The 18,186-nt window shown below is 59.1% G+C and overlaps 1 protein-coding gene across 1 annotated transcript in view; it reads right to left on the reverse strand.

Annotated features, from left to right (window-relative positions):
* The window catches only part of LOC140125923 (protein mono-ADP-ribosyltransferase PARP12-like), a 41,970-nt gene extending 25,465 nt beyond the window's left edge, over positions 1-16,505 (reverse strand). Inside the window, 5 exon segments of the mRNA XM_072144848.1 lie at positions 5,585-5,705; positions 11,887-11,973; positions 12,051-12,336; positions 15,763-15,898; positions 15,965-16,505. Coding sequence (XP_072000949.1) covers positions 5,585-5,705; positions 11,887-11,973; positions 12,051-12,336; positions 15,763-15,898; positions 15,965-16,248 — 914 coding nt within the window. The 5' untranslated portion in view covers positions 16,249-16,505.
* Between the last annotated feature and the right edge of the window lie 1,681 nt (positions 16,506-18,186).

Below are 18,186 nucleotides of genomic sequence, written 5' to 3' on the forward strand. Positions count from 1 at the left end.
TGTACCTGGTATCGGGGGGGGGTCACTGTACCTGGTATCGGGGGGTCACTGTACTGGGGGGTCACTGTACCTGGGATTGGGGGTCACTGTACCTGGTATTCGTGTACGGGGGGTCACTGTACCTGGTATCGGGGGGGTCACTGTACCTGGTATCGGGGGGGTCACTGTACCTGGTATTGGGGGGGGGTCACTGTACCTGGTATTGGGGGGGTCACTGTACCTGGTATTGGGGGGGGGGGTCACTGTACCTGGTATCGGGGGGGTCACTGTACCTGGTATCGGGGGTCACTGTACCTGGTATTGGGGGGGGTCACTGTACCGGGGGGGGGGTCACTCTGTACCTGGTATCGGGGGGGGGGGGGTCACTGTACCTGGTATCGGGGGGGTCACTGTACCTGGTATCGGGGGGGTCACTGTACCTGGTATCGGGGGGGGGGGGGTCACTGTACCTGGTATCGGGGGGATGGGGGGTCACTGTACCTGGTATCGGGGGGGGGGGGGGTCACTGTACCTGGTATCGGGGGGGGGGGGGTCACTGTACCTGGTATTGGGGGGGGGGGGTCACTGTACCTGGTATTGGGGGGGGGGGTCACTGTACCTGGTATTGGGGGGGGGGGGTCACTGTACCTGGTATTGGGGGGGGGGGGTCACTGTACCTGGTATCGGGGGGGGGGGGTCACTGTACCTGGTATTGGGGGGGGGTCACTGTACCTGGTATCGGGGGGGGGGTCACTGTACCTGGTATCGGGGGGGTCACTGTACCTGGTATCGGGGGGGGTCACTGTACCTGGTATCGGGGGGGGTCACTGTACCTGGTATCGGGGGGGGGGTCACTGTACCTGGTATCGGGGGGGTCACTGTACCTGGTATTGGGGGGGGGGTCACTGTACCTGGTATCGGGGGGGGGGGGTCACTGTACCTGGTATTGGGGGGGGGGGGTCACTGTACCTGGTATTGGGGGGGGGGGTCACTGTACCTGGTATCGGGGGGGGGTCACTGTACCTGGTATCGGGGGGGGTCACTGTACCTGGTATCGGGGGGGGGTCACTGTACCTGGTATCGGGGGGGTCACTGTACCTGGTATCGGGGGGGGGGGTCACTGTACCTGGTATCGGGGGGGGGGGTCACTGTACCTGGTATCGGGGGGGGTCACTGTACCTGGTATCGGGGTGGGGGGGTCACTGTACCTGGTATCGGGGGGGGGGGTCACTGTACCTGGTATCGGGGTCACTGTACCTGGTATCGGGGGGGGGGTCACTGTACCTGGTATCGGGGGGGGGTCACTGTACCTGGTATCGGGGGGGTCACTGTACCTGGTATCGGGGGGGGGGGTCACTGTACCTGGTATCGGGGGGGGGGTCACTGTACCTGGTATCGGGGGGGGGGGGGTCACTGTACCTGGTATCGGGGGGGGGGGGGTCACTGTACCTGGTATTGGGGAGGGGGGGTCACTGTACCTGGTATTGGGGGGGGGGGTCACTGTACCTGGTATTGGGGGAGGGGGGGGTCACTGTACCTGGTATCGGGGGAGGGGGGGTCACTGTACCTGGTATCGGGGGGGGTCACTGTACCTGGTATCGGGGGGGTCACTGTACCTGGTATCGGGGGGGTCACTGTACCTGGTATTGGGGGGGGGTCACTGTACCTGGTATGGGGGGGGTCACTGTACCTGGTATTGGGGGGGGGGGGGGCACTGTACCTGGTATCGGGGGGGGGGGGGGGGTCACTGTACCTGGTATTGGGGGGGGGGGGCACTGTACCTGGTATCGGGGGGGGTCACTGTACCTGGTATTGGGGGGGGGGGGGGCACTGTACCTGGTATCGGGGGGGTCACTGTACCTGGTATCGGGGGGGGTCACTGTACCTGGTATCGGGGGGGGGTCACTGTACCTGGTATCGGGGGGGGTCACTGTACCTGGTATCGGGGGGGTCACTGTACCTGGTATCGGGGGGGGGGGGGGGTCACTGTACCTGGTATCGGGGGGGTCACTGTACCTGGTATCGGGGGGGTCACTGTACCTGGTATCGGGGGGTCACTGTACCTGGTATCGGGGGGGTCACTGTACCTGGTATCGGGGGGGTCACTGTACCTGGTATCGGGGGGGTCACTGTACCTGGTATCGGGGGGTCACTGTACCTGGTATCGGGGGGGTCACTGTACCTGGTATCGGGGTCACTGTACCTGGTATTGGGGGGTCACTGTACCTGGTATTGGGGGGGGGGTCACTGTACCTGGTATTGGGGGGTCACTGTACCTGGTATTGGGGGGGGGTCACTGTACCTGGTATCGGGGGGGGTCACTGTACCTGGTATCGGGGGGGGGGTCACTGTACCTGGTATCGGGGGGGGGGGGGTCACTGTACCTGGTATCGGGGGGGGTCACTGTACCTGGTATCGGGGGGGTCACTGTACCTGGTATCGGGGGGGTCACTGTACCTGGTATCGGGGGGGTCACTGTACCTGGTATCGGGGGGTCACTGTACCTGGTGAGGGGGGGTCACTGTACCTGGTATTGGGGGGGTCACTGTACCTGGTATCGGGGGGGGGGGGGTCACTGTACCTGGTATCGGGGGGGGGTCACTGTACCTGGTATCGGGGGAGGGGGGTCACTGTACCTGGTATCGGGGGGGGGGGTCACTGTACCTGGTATCGGGGGAGGGGGGTCACTGTACCTGGTATCGGGGGGGTCACTGTACCTGGTATCGGGGGGGGGGGTCACTGTACCTGGTATCGGGGGGGTCACTGTACCTGGTATCGGGGGGGTCACTGTACCTGGTATCGGGGGGGTCACTGTACCTGGTATCGGGGGGGGTCACTGTACCTGGTATCGGGGGGGTCACTGTACCTGGTATCGGGGGGGGGGTCACTGTACCTGGTATCGGGGGGGGGGTCACTGTACCTGGTATCGGGGGGGGGTCACTGTACCTGGTATCGGGGGGGGGGTCACTGTACCTGGTATCGGGGGGGTCACTGTACCTGGTATCGGGGGGGGGGGGTCACTGTACCTGGTATCGGGGGGGGTCACTGTACCTGGTATCGGGGGGGGTCACTGTACCTGGTATCGGGGGGGGTCACTGTACCTGGTATTGGGGGGGGGGGGGGTCACTGTACCTGGTATCGGGGGGTCACTGTACCTGGTATCGGGGGGGGGGTCACTGTACATGGTATCGGGGGGGGGTCACTGTACCTGGTATCGGGGGGTCACTGTACCTGGTATCGGGGGGTCACTGTACCTGGTATCGGGGGGTCACTGTACCTGGTATCGGGGGGGGGTCACTGTACCTGGTATCGGGGGGGGGTCACTGTACCTGGTATCGGGGGGGGTCACTGTACCTGGTATCGGGGGGGGTCACTGTACCTGGTATTGGGGGGGGGGTCACTGTACCTGGTATTGGGGGGGGGGTCACTGTACCTGGTATCGGGGGGGGTCACTGTACCTGGTATCGGGGGGGGTCACTGTACCTGGTATCGGGGGGGGGTCACTGTACCTGGTATCGGGGGGGGTCACTGTACCTGGTATCGGGGGGGGGGGTCACTGTACCTGGTATTGGGGGGGGGGGGGGGTCACTGTACCTGGTATCGGGGGGGTCACTGTACCTGGTATCGGGGGGGGGTCACTGTACCTGGTATCGGGGGGGGGGGTCACTGTACCTGGTATCGGGGGGGGGGTCACTGTACCTGGTATCGGGGGGGGGGGTCACTGTACCTGGTATTCGGGGGGGGGGGTCACTGTACCTGGTATCGGGGGGGGGGGGTCACTGTACCTGGTATCGGGGGGGTCACTGTACCTGGTATCGGGGGGGTCACTGTACCTGGTATCGGGGGGGTCACTGTACCTGGTATCGGGGGGGTCACTGTACCTGGTATCGGGGGGGTCACTGTACCTGGTATCGGGGGGGTCACTGTACCTGGTATCGGGGGGGTCACTGTACCTGGTATCGGGGGGGTCACTGTACCTGGTATCGGGGGGGGTCACTGTACCTGGTATCGGGGGGGTCACTGTACCTGGTATCGGGGGGGTCACTGTACCTGGTATCGGGGGGGGTCACTGTACCTGGTATTGGGGGGGTCACTGTACCTGGTATTGGGGGGGTCACTGTACCTGGTATTGGGGGGGTCACTGTACCTGGTATTGGGGGGTCCGGGGTCACTGTACCTGGTATTGGGGTCACTGTACCTGGTATTGGGGGGGGGGGGTCACTGTACCTGGTATTGGGGGGGGTCACTGTACCTGGTATTGGGGGGGGGGGGGGTCACTGTACCTGGTATTGGGGGGGGGGGGGTCACTGTACCTGGTATTGGGGGGGGGGGGTCACTGTACCTGGTATTGGGGTCACTGTACCTGGTATTGGGGGGGGGGTCACTGTACCTGGTATTGGGGGGGGGGGGTCACTGTACCTGGTATCGGGGGGGGGGGGGTCACTGTACCTGGTATTGGGGTCACTGTACCTGGTATCGGGGGGGTCACTGTACCTGGTATTGGGGGGGGGGGGTCACTGTACCTGGTATTGGGGGGGGGGGTCACTGTACCTGGTATCGGGGGGGGGGGTCACTGTACCTGGTATTGGGGGGGGGGGGTCACTGTACCTGGTATTGGGGGGGTCACTGTACCTGGTATTGGGGTCACTGTACCTGGTATCGGGGGGGTCGGTCACTGTACCTGGTATTGGGGGGGGGGGGGTCACTGTACCTGGTATTGGGGGGGGGGGTCACTGTACCTGGTATTGGGGGGGGGGGGTCACTGTTACCTGGTATTGGGGTCACTGTACCTGGTATCGGGGGGTCACTGTACCTGGTATCGGGGGGGGGGTCACTGTACCTGGTATTGGGGGGGGGGGGGTCACTGTACCTGGTATCGGGGGGGGGGTCACTGTACCTGGTATTGGGGGGGGGGGGTCACTGTACCTGGTATTGGGGGGGGGGGGGGGTCACTGTACCTGGTATTGGGGGGGGGGGTCACTGTACCTGGTATTGGGGGGGGGGTCACTGTACCTGGTATCGGGGGGGGGGGTCACTGTACCTGGTATTGGGGGGGGGGGTCACTGTACCTGGTATTGGGGGGGTCGGTCACTGTACCTGGTATTGGGGGGGGGGGGTCACTGTACCTGGTATCGGGGGGGTCACTGTACCTGGTATCGGGGGGTCACTGTACCTGGTATTGGGGGGGGGGGGGGTCACTGTACCTGGTATTGGGGGGGGGGTCACTGTACCTGGTATTGGGGGGGGGGGTGTCACTGTACCTGGTATTGGGGGGGGGAGTCACTGTACCTGGTATTGGGGGGGGGGGGGTCACTGTACCTGGTATTGGGGGGGGAGTCACTGTACCTGGTATTGGGGGGGGGGGGGGTCACTGTACCTGGTATTGGGGGGGGGGTCACTGTACCTGGTATTGGGGTCACTGTACCTGGTATTGGGGTCACTGTACCTGGTATTGGGGGGGGGGGGGGGGGGTCACTGTACCTGGTATTGGGGGGGGGGGGGGTCACTGTACCTGGTATTGGGGGGGGGGGGGTCACTGTACCTGGTATTGGGGTCACTGTACCTGGTATTGGGGTCACTGTACCTGGTATTGGGGTCACTGTACCTGGTATTGGGGTCACTGTACGCCTGCTCCATGGCCTCCATGTCCGGCAGGTCCTTCCATGTGAGGTCGTTGAGGATCTGCCAGCGATACGGGAGGTGGAAGTGATCCCGGACACAGCGCTCTGCAATACAGGGAGATATACATGTATATACATATACCGGGGGGGGGGGGGGGCATATATACATATACCGGGGGGGCATGTATACATATACCGGGGGGGGGGGGCACATATATACATATACCAGGGGGGGCACATATATACATATACCGGGGGGGGGGGGCACATATATACATATACCAGGAGGGGGCACACATATACATATACCAGGGGGGGCACATATATACATATACCAGGGGGGGGCACACATATACATATACCAGGAGGGGGCACATATATACATATACCGGGGGGGGGCACATATATACATATACCAGGAGGGGCACACATATACATATACCAGGGGGGGCACATATATACATATACCAGGGGGGGGCACACATATACATATACCAGGAGGGGGGCACATATATACATATACCAGGAGGGGGCACATATATACATATACCAGGAGGGGGCACATATATACATATACCGGGGGGGCACATATATACATATACCGGGGGGGGGGGGCACATATATACATATACCGGGGGGGGGGGGGGGGGCACATATATACATATACCGGGGGGGGGGGGGCACATATATACATATACCGGGGGGGGGGGCACATATATACATATACCAGGGGGGGGCACATATATACATATACCAGGGGGGGGCACATATATACATATACCGGGGGGGGGGGGGGCACATATATACATATACCAGGGGGGGCACATATATACATATACCAGGGGGGGCACATATATACATATACCAGGGGGGGCACATATATACATATACCGGGGGGGGGGGGGCACATATATACATATACCGGGGGGGGGGCACATATATACATATACCGGGGGGGGGGGCACATATATACATATACCAGGGGGGGCACATATATACATATACCAGGGGGGGCACATATATACATATACCAGGGGGGGGGCACATATATACATATACCAGGGGGGGGCACACATATACATATACCAGGGGGGGAGGCACATATATACATATACCAGGGGGGGGGGCACATATATACATATACCGGGGGGGGGGCACATATATACATATACCGGGGGGGGGGGGGCACATATATACATATACCAGGGGGGGCACATATATACATATACCAGGGGGGGCACATATATACATATACCAGGGGGGGGCACATATATACATATACCGGGGGGGGGGGGGCACATATATACATATACCAGGGGGGGGCACATATATACATATACCAGGGGGGGCACATATATACATATACCAGGGGGGGCACATATATACATATACCAGGGGGGGCACATATATACATATACCAGGGGGGGCACATATATACATATACCAGGGGGGGCACATATATACATATACCAGGGGGGGGCACATATATACATATACCAGGGGGGGGGCACATATATACATATACCAGGGGGGGCACATATATACATATACCAGGGGGGGCACATATATACATATACCGGGGGGGGCACATATATACATATACCAGGGGGGGGGCACATATATACATATACCAGGGGGGGGCACATATATACATATACCAGGGGGCACATATATACATATACCAGGGGGGGGGGGCACATATATACATATACCGGGGGGGGCACATATATACATATACCGGGGGGGGGGGCACATATATACATATACCAGGGGGGGGCACATATATACATATACCAGGGGGGGGCACATATATACATATACCAGGGGGGGGGGCACATATATACATATACCAGGGGGGGCACATATATACATATACCGGGGGGGGGGGGGGCACATATATACATATACCGGGGGGGGGGGCACATATATACATATACCAGGGGGGGCACATATATACATATGCCAGGGGGGGGGGCACATATATACATATACCAGGGGGGGGGCACATATATACATATATACATATACCGGGGGGGCACATATATACATATACCGGGGGGGCACATATATACATATACCAGGGGGGGGGCACATATATACATATACCGGGGGGGCACATATATACATATACCAGGGGGGGGCACATATATACATATACCAGGGGGGGGCACATATATACATATACCAGGGGGGGGCATATATATACATATACCAGGGGGGGGCACATATATACATATACCGGGGGGGGGCACATATATACATATACCGGGGGGGGCACATATATACATATACCAGGGGGGGGCACATATATACATATACCAGGAGGGGGGCACATATATACATATACCAGGGGGGGGCACATATATACATATACCAGGGGGGGGCACATATATACATATACCAGGGGGGGGCACATATATACATATACCAGGGGGGGCACATATATACATATACCAGGGGGGGGCACATATATACATATACCAGGGGGGGCACATATATACATATACCAGGGGGGGGCACATATATACATATACCAGGGGGGGCACATATATACATATACCAGGGGGGGCACATATATACATATACCAGGAGGGGGGCACATATATACATATACCAGGGGGGGCACATATATACATATACCGGGGGGGGGGGGGCACATATATACATATACCAGGGGGGGGCATATATATACATATACCAGGGGGGGGGCACATATAGATATATACCAGGGGGGGCACATATATACATATACCAGGGGGGGCACATATATACATATACCAGGGGGGGCACATATATACATATACCGGGGGGGCACATATATACATATACCAGGGGGGGGGCACATATATACATATACCAGGGGGGGCACATATATACATATACCAGGGGGGGCACATATATACATATACCAGGGGGGGAGGCACATATATACATATACCAGGGGGGGCACATATATACATATACCAGGGGGGGAGGCACATATATACATATACCAGGGGGGGGCACATATATACATATACCAGGAGGGGGCACATATATACATATACCAGGAGGGGGCACATATATACATATACCAGGAGGGGGGCACATATATACATATACCAGGGGGGGCACATATATACATATACCAGGGGGGGCACATATATACATATACCAGGGGGGGCACATATATACATATACCAGGGGGGGCACATATATACATATACCAGGAGGGGGGCACATATATACATATACCAGGAGGGGGCACATATATACATATACCAGGAGGGGGCACATATATACATATACCAGGGGGGAGGCACATATATACATATACCAGGGGGGGCACATATATACATATACCAGGGGGGGGGCACATATATACATATACCAGGGGGGGAGGCACATATATACATATACCAGGGGGGGGCACATATATACATATACCGGGGGGGGGGCACATATATACATATACCGGGGGGGGGGGGGGGACATATATACATATACCAGGGGGGGGGCACATATATACATATACCAGGGGGGGCACATATATACATATACCAGGGGGGGGGGGGCACATATATACATATACCGGGGGGGAGCACATATATACATATACCGGGGGGGCACATATATACATATACCAGGGGGGGCACATATATACATATACCAGGGGGGGCACATATATACATATACCGGGGGGGGGACATATAAACATATACCAGGAGGGGGCACATATATACATATACCAGGGGGGGGCACATATAGATATATACCAGGGGGGCACATATATACATATACTGGGGGGGCATATATATACATATACCAGGGGGGGGCACATATATACATATACCAGGGGGGCACATATATACATATACTGGGGGGGCATATATATACATATACCAGGGGGGGGCACATATAGATATATACCAGGGGGGGGGCACATATATACATATACCAGGGGGGGGCACATATAGATATATACCAGGGGGGGCACATATATACATATACCAGGGGGGGCACATATATACATATACCGGGGGGGGGACATATAAACATATACCAGGAGGGGGCACATATATACATATACCAGGGGGGGGCACATATATACATATACCAGGGGGGGGGGCACATATATACATATACCAGGGGGGGGCACATATATACATATACCAGGGGGGGCACATATATACATATACCAGGGGGGGGCACATATATACATATACCAGGGGGGGGGCCACATATATACATATACCAGGGGGGGGGGCACATATATACATATACCAGGGGGGGGCACATATAGATATATACCAGGGGGGGGCACATATATACATATACCAGGGGGGGGCACATATAGATATATACCAGGGGGGGCACATATATACATATACCAGGGGGGGCACATATATACATATACCGGGGGGGGGACATATAAACATATACCAGGAGGGGGCACATATATACATATACCAGGGGGGGGGGCACACATATACATATACCAGGGGGGGGCACATATATACATATACCAGGGGGGGGGCACATATATACATATACCAGGGGGGGCACATATATACATATACCAGGAGGGGGCACATATATACATATACCAGGGGGGGGGCACATATATACATATACCAGGGGGGGGCACATATAGATATATACCAGGGGGGGCACATATATACATATACCAGGGGGGGCACATATATACATATACCGGGGGGGGGACATATAAACATATACCAGGAGGGGGCACATATATACATATACCAGGGGGGGGCCATATAAACATATACCAGGAGGGGGCACATATATACATATACCAGGGGGGGGCACATATATACATATACCAGGGGGGGGGGCACATATATACATATACCAGGGGGGGGGCACATATATACATATACCAGGGGGGGCACATATATACATATACCGGGGGGGGCACATATATACATACACCAGGGGGGGGCACATATATACATATACCAGGGGGGGGCACATATATACATATACCAGGGGGGGCACATATATACATATACCAGGGGGGGGCACATATATACATATACCAGGGGGGGCACATATATACATATACCAGGGGGGGCACATATATACATATACCAGGGGGGGGGGGCACATATATACATATACCAGGGGGGGGGGCACATATATACATATACCAGGGGGGGGGCACACATATATACATATACCAGGGGGGGGGCACATATAGATATATACCAGGGGGGGGGGGCACATATATACATATACCAGGGGGGGGCACATATAGATATATACCAGGGGGGGCACATATATACATATACCAGGGGGGGCACATATATACATATACCGGGGGGGGGACATATAAACATATACCAGGAGGGGGCACATATATACATATACCAGGGGGGGGGGGCACACATATACATATACCAGGGGGGGGCACATATATACATATACCAGGGGGGGGGCACATATATACATATACCAGGGGGGGGGCACATATATACATATACCAGGAGGGGGCACATATATACATATACCAGGAGGGGGCACATATATACATATACCAGGAGGGGGGCACATATATACATATACCAGGGGGGGCACATATATACATATACCAGGGGGGGGCACATATATACATATACCAGGGGGGGGCACATATATACATATACCAGGGGGGGGCACATATATACTTATACCAGGGGGGGGCACATATATACATATACCAGGGGGGGGCACATATATACATATACCAGGGGGGGGCACATATATACATATACCAGGGGGGGGCACATATATACATATACCAGGGGGGGGCACATATATACATATACCAGGAGGGGGCACATATATACATATACCAGGGGGGGCACATATATACATATACCAGGGGGGGGCACATATATACATATACCAGGGGGGGGGCACATATATACATATACCAGGGGGGGGCACATATATACTTATACCAGGGGGGGCACATATATACATATACCAGGGGGGGGGGGCACATATATACATATACCAGGGGGGGGCATATATATACATATACCAGGGGGGGCACATATATACATATACCAGGGGGGGGCATATATATACATATACCAGGGGGGGGGCACATATAGATATATACCAGGGGGGGCACATATATACATATACCGGGGGGGCACATATATACATACACCAGGGGGGGGCACATATATACATACACCAGGGGGGGGGCACATATATACATACACCAGGGGGGGGCACATATATACATATACCGGGGGGGGGGGCACATATATATAGATATATATACAGTCCTGACCCTTGAAGCTGCAGTTGCCCCGCAGGTAGTACAGGCAGATCTCGTCGGTGGGTTGGGGGGCTGCAGGTTTCGGGGGGAGGGGTTTGTCTGCGGAGAGAATACACAGATGTTATGGTCCCGCCTGATTGGCTGAGGCGAGGCTCCGCCCAGCACCGCCCTCCTACCTGTCCTGACCGGTGCCTTGGGTTCGGGGGGCGCCAGGGTGCGGTTCTGTATGGCGCTGGCGTTCAGGTAGACCTCCAGGATCCGGGGGAGCAGGGAGCCGGACAGCCCCCACCGCAGCATCTTACGCTTAGTCTCCTCCCCCTCCAGGTCATGTGACCTCTTACATTTACTTCCGAACTTGCAGTCGCCCTGCAGGAGGTGCTGGCAGAGGTGCAGCTTATTACATGCGGCCTGGAAGGTGCAGCAGCCGTGCAGCCCCTCACCCCGATTATAGTGCAGGCAGACCTGGAAGAGAGGGGGCGCTGTCACATCCCTGGTGGAGAGGGGGCGCCGTCACATCCCTGGAAGAGAGGGGGCGCCGTCACACCCCTGGAGGAGAGGGGGCGCCGTCATATCCCTGGAGGAGAGGGGGCGCTGTAACATCCCTGGTGGAGAGGGGGCGCCGTCACACCCCTGGAGGAGAGGGGGCGCCGTCATATCCCTGGAGGAGAGGGGGCGCTGTAACATCCCTGGTGGAGAGGGGGCGCTGTAACATCCCTGGAGGAGAGGGGGCGCTGTAACATCCCTGGTGGAGAGGGGGCGCTGTCACATCCCTGGAGGAGAGGGGGCGCTGTAACATCCCTGGTGGAGAGGGGGCGCTGTCACATCCCTGGAAGAGAGGGGGCGCCGTCACACCCCTGGAGGAGAGGGGGCGCCGTCATATCCCTGGAGGAGAGGGGGCGCTGTAACATCCCTGGTGGAGAGGGGGCGCCGTCACACCCCTGGAGGAGAGGGGGCGCTGTAACATCCCTGGTGGAGAGGGGGCGCCGTCACATCCCTGGTGGAGAGGGGGCGCCGTCACATCCCTGGTGGAGAGGGGGCGCCGTCACATCCCTGGTGGAGAGGGGGCGCTGTAACATCCCTGGTGGAGAGGGGGCGCCGTCACATCCCTGGAGGAGAGGGGGCGCTGTCACATCCCTGGTGGAGAGGGGGCGCCGTCACATCCCTGGTGGAGAGGGGGCGCCGTCACATCCCTGGAGGAGAGGGGGCGCCGTAACATCCCTGGAAGAGAGGGGGCGCCGTCACATCCCTGGTAGAGAGGGGGCGCTGTCACATCCCTGGTGGAGAGGGGGCGCCGTCACATCCCTGGTGGAGAGGGGGCGCTGTAACATCCCTGGTGGAGAGGGGGCGCTGTAACATCCCTGGAGGAGAGGGGGCGCCGTCACATCCCTGGTAGAGAGGGGGCGCTGTAACATCCCTGGAGGAGAGGGGGCGCCGTCACATCCCTGGTGGACAGGGGGCGCCGTCACATCCCTGGTGGACAGGGGGCGCTGTAACATCCCTGGTGGACAGGGGGCGCCGTCACATCCCTGGTGGAGAGGGGGCGCTGTAACATCCCTGGAGGAGAGGGGGCGCCGTCACATCCCTGGTAGAGAGGGGGCGCTGTAACATCCCTGGTGGAGAGGGGGCGCTGTAACATCCCTGGAAGAGAGGGGGCGCCGTCACATCCCTGGTAGAGAGGGGGCGCCGTAACATCCCTGGAGGAGAGGGGGCGCCGTCACATCCCTGGTAGAGAGGGGGCGCCGTAACATCCCTGGAGGAGAGGGGGCGCCGTCACATCCCTGGTAGAGAGGGGGCGCTGTAACATCCCTGGTGGAGAGGGGGCGCCGTCACATCCCTGGTGGAGAGGGGGCGCTGTAACATCCCTGGTGGAGAGGGGGCGCTGTAACATCCCTGGAAGAGAGGGGGCGCCGTCACATCCCTGGTGGAGAGGGGGCGCTGTAACATCCCTGGTGGAGAGGGGGCGCTGTAACATCCCTGGTGGACAGGGGGCGCCGTCACATCCCTGGAAGAGAGGGGGCGCTGTAACATCCCTGGTGGACAGGGGGCGCCGTCACATCCCTGGAGGAGAGGGGGCGCCGTCACATCCCTGGAGGAGAGGGGGCGCCGTCACATCCCTGGAGGAGAGGGGGCGCCGTCACATCCCCGGTGGAGAGGGGGCGCTGTAACATCCCTGGTGGAGAGGGGGCGCCGTCACATCCCTGGAGGAGAGGGGGCGCCGTAACATCCCTGGAGGAGAGGGGGCGCCGTCACATCCCTGGTGGAGAGGGGGCGCCGTCACATCCCTGGTGGAGAGGGGGCGCCTTCACATCCCTGGAGGAGAGGGGGCGCCGTCACATCCCTGGTGGAGAGGGGGCGCCGTCACATCCCTGGTGGAGAGGGGGCGCCGTCACATCCCTGGTGGAGAGGGGGCGCCGTCACATCCCTGGTGGAGAGGGGGCGCCGTCACATCCCTGGTGGAGAGGGGGCGCCGTCACATCCCTGGTGGAGAGGGGGCGCCGTCACATCCCTGGTGGAGAGGGGGCGCCGTCACATCCCTGGTGGAGAGGGGGCGCCGTAACATCCCTGGTGGAGAGGGGGCGCCGTCACATCCCTGGTAGAGAGGGGGCGCTGTAACATCCCTGGTGGACAGGGGGCGCTGTCACATCCCTGGTGGAGAGGGGGCGCCGTCACATCCCTGGAAGAGAGGGGGCGCCGTAACATCCCTGGAGGAGAGGGGGCGCCGTCACATCCCTGGAGGAGAGGGGGCGCCGTCACATCCCTGGTGGAGAGGGGGCGCCGTCACATCCCTGGTGGAGAGGGGGCGCCGTCACATCCCTGTAACACTGGTGATACCCCTCCCCCGGGAGCTGTCACACTGGTGATACCCCCTCCCCCGGGAGCTGTCACACTGGTGATACCCCCTCCCCCGGGAGCTGTCATACTGGTGATACCCCTCCCCCGGGAGCTGTCACACTGGTGATACCCCTCCCCCGGGAGCTGTCATACTGGTGATACCCCCTCCCCCGGGAGCTGTCATACTGGTGATACCCCCTCCCCCGGGAGCTGTCATACTGGTGATACCCCCTCCCCCGGGAGCTGTCACACTGGTGATACCCCTCCCCCGGGAGCTGTCACACTGGTGATACCCCCTCCCCCGGGAGCTGTCATACTGGTGATACCCCCTCCCCTGGGAGCTGTCATACTGGTGATACCCCCTCCCCTGGGAGCTGTCACACTGGTGATACCCCTCCCCCGGGAGCTGTCATACTGGTGATACCCCCTCCCCCGGGAGCTGTCATACTGGTGATACCCCTCCCCCGGGAGCTGTCACACTGGTGATACCCCCTCCCCCGGGAGCCGTCACACTGGTGATACCCCCTCCCCCGGGAGCTGTCACACTGGTGATACCCCCTCCCCCGGGAGCCGTCACACTGGTGATAGCCCTCCCCCGGGAGCCGTCACACTGGTGATACCCCTCCCCCGGGAGCTGTCACACTGCTGATACCCCTCCCCCGGGAGCTGTCACACTGGTGATACCCCCTCCCCCGGGAGCCGTCACACTGGTGATACCCCCTCCCCCGGGAGCCGTCACACTGGTGATACCCCCTCCCCCGGGAGCTGTCACACTGGTGATACCCCTCCCCCGGGAGCTGTCACACTGGTGATACCCCTCCCCCGGGAGCTGTCACACTGGTGATACCCCTCCCCCGGGAGCCGTCACACTGGTGATACCCCCTCCCCCAGGAGCTGTCACACTGGTGATACCCCCTCCCCCGGGAGCTGTCACACTGGTAATAGCCCCTCCCCCGGGAGCCGTCACACTGGTGATACCCCTCCCCCAGGAGCCGTCACACTGGTGATACCCCTCCCCCGGGAGCTGTCACACTGGTGATACCCCCTGGTACTTACCTCGGGCAGCAGGTGGGGGTCATTCTGTAGCAGGAGGTAGCGCAGCTCGGATACGGAGATGCCGTCCTGGTGATACTTGTGTAGGATTTGCGCGGTGGCTTCTCCGGTGATGGAGTGACTGTACTTACAGCGCGGCCTGGAAGGTAAGGGGCGGAGTCAGGATTATTGGGGATTATGGGACGTGGTGCGCGTCTCCTCTCACCTGCTGCAGCCGCCCAGGATGAAGAATCGGCAGAGGTGGAGCCTCCCGCAGCCTCCGGGACATTCCTGGCTGCGGTCAGGGCACAGCCTCAGGGCGCTGGCGTAGACGGCGATCCTCTCCGTGCCCCGCCTCCTCAGCACCAGGCTCCGCCCCTCCTCCGCCTCCAGCAGCAGCTCCATCTGCTCGGGGGTCTTCTCCAGGGCCCGACACAGCTGCTGCAGCTCCATGCTGCCCCCATTACTGCACAGGACCCTACAGAGCGTGCGCGACAGGGGCTCACACATGGCTGCACCCCCAACACGAGAGGCACCAGATCCCCTCTGTGCGGCCCCCGCTCTCCTCTGTAGCCCCGCTCTCCTCTGTAGCCCCGCTCTCCTCTGTAGCCCCCGGTCTCTTCTGTGTGGCCCCCGGTCTCTCCTGTGTGGCCCCCGGTCTCTCCTGTGTGGCCCCGGTGCTTGTGTGTAGCTCCTGGTTGGTCTCCTCTCTGTGGCCTCCGGTCTGCTCTGTGTGGCCCCCGGTCTCTCCTGTGTGGCCCCCGGTCTCTCCTGTGTGGCCCCGGTGCTTGTGTGTAGCTCCTGGTTGGTCTCCTCTCTGTGGCCTCTGGTCTGCTCTGTGTGGCCCCTGGTTGCGGTTCTGTGTCTCCTCTGTGTGGCCCCTGTGCCTGGGTGTGGCCCCTGGTCTGCTCTGTGTGGCCCCTGTGCCTGGGTGTGGCCCCCGGTCTCCTCTGTGTGGCCCCTGTGCCTGGGTGTGGCCCCTGGTCTCCTCTGTGTGGCCCCTGTGCCTGGGTGTGGCCCCCGGTCTCCTCTGTGTGGCCCCTGTGCCTGGGTGTGGCCCCTGGTCTCCTCTGTGTGGCCCCTGTGCCTGGGTGTGGCCCCTTGTCTCCTCTGTGTGGCCCCTGTGCCTGGGTGTGGCCCCTGGTCTCCTCTGTGTGGCCCCTGTGCCTGGGTGTGGCCCCCGGTCTCCTCTGTGTGGCCCCTGTGCCTGGGTGTGGCCCCCGGTCTCCTCTGTGTGGCCCCTGTGCCTGGGTGTGGCCCCCGGTCTCCTCTGTGTGGCCCCTGTGCCTGGGTGTGGCCCCCGGTCTCCTCTGTGTGGCCCCTGTGCCTGGGTGTGGCCCCCGGTCTCCTCTGTGTGGCCCCTGTGCCTGGGTGTGGCCCCTTGTCTCCTCTGTGTGGCCCCTGTGCCTGGGTGTGGCCCCCGGCCCCTGTTCTGTGTGGCCCCCGCTGGTTCCGGTTCTGTGTCTCCTGGTCTCCTCTGTGTGGCCCCTGCTGGTTCCGGTTCTGTGTGGCCCCTGGTCCCGCTTCTGTGTGGCCCCTGTGCCTGGGTGTGGCCCCTGGTCCCGCTGGTTCCGGTTCTGTGTCTCCTGGTAACCGGGACGGGGAGATTCAGAGAAACGAAACTGAATCCTGTAACTTAGTCCCCGCCCCCTGCTCTGATGTCACTGGGGGCGGTCCGGGAGGACACAACGGGAAGAAGAAGCTGCAGAGCCCAGACTCCTCCTCCCTAGTGCAGGGGGCGGGCCATAGCTTACCGAGACACGCCCACACTGCGCTCCCCGAGGATCTGTCGCCGCACCTGCAGATAACAGAGAGCAATAGCTGCAGAAAGGACCAGGAGCAAAGTATCAGCGGAGGAGGCAGATTATTAGTGTCCAGCAGGTGGCAGCTTCCGACCCGACAACACAGAATATGCGGCTAGCGGGAGGGGGGAGAAATAAAAGACCCTGCGGCCCCCAGCAGTCTCCTAATCAGTCTCTACTGCCTCCTAGTGTCCTGTACAGATCAGCCCTATTATACACAGGTCACTGGACTGTATCACACAGGATTAGATACACAGCTCAGCTGTATCACACAGGATTAGATACACAGCTCAGCTGTATCACACAGGATAGGATTAGATACACAGCTCAGCAGGGAGTATCACACAGGAGAGGATTAGATACACAGCTCAGCAGGCAGTATCACACAGGATGGGATTAGATACACAGCTCATCAGACAGTATCACACAGGAGAGGATTAGATACACGGCTCATCAGACAGTATCACACAGGAGAGGATTAGATACACGGCTCAGCAGGCAGTATCACACAGGAGAGGACTAGATACACAGCTCAGCAGACAGTATCACACAGGAGAGGATGAGATACACAGCTCAGCAGGCAGTATCACACAGGAGAGGATTAGATACACGGCTCAGCAGACAGTATCACACAGGAGAGGATCAG

This window comes from Engystomops pustulosus, chromosome 4 (assembly GCF_040894005.1).
Source record: "Engystomops pustulosus chromosome 4, aEngPut4.maternal, whole genome shotgun sequence".
NCBI classification, from domain to species: Eukaryota; Metazoa; Chordata; class Amphibia; order Anura; family Leptodactylidae; genus Engystomops; species Engystomops pustulosus.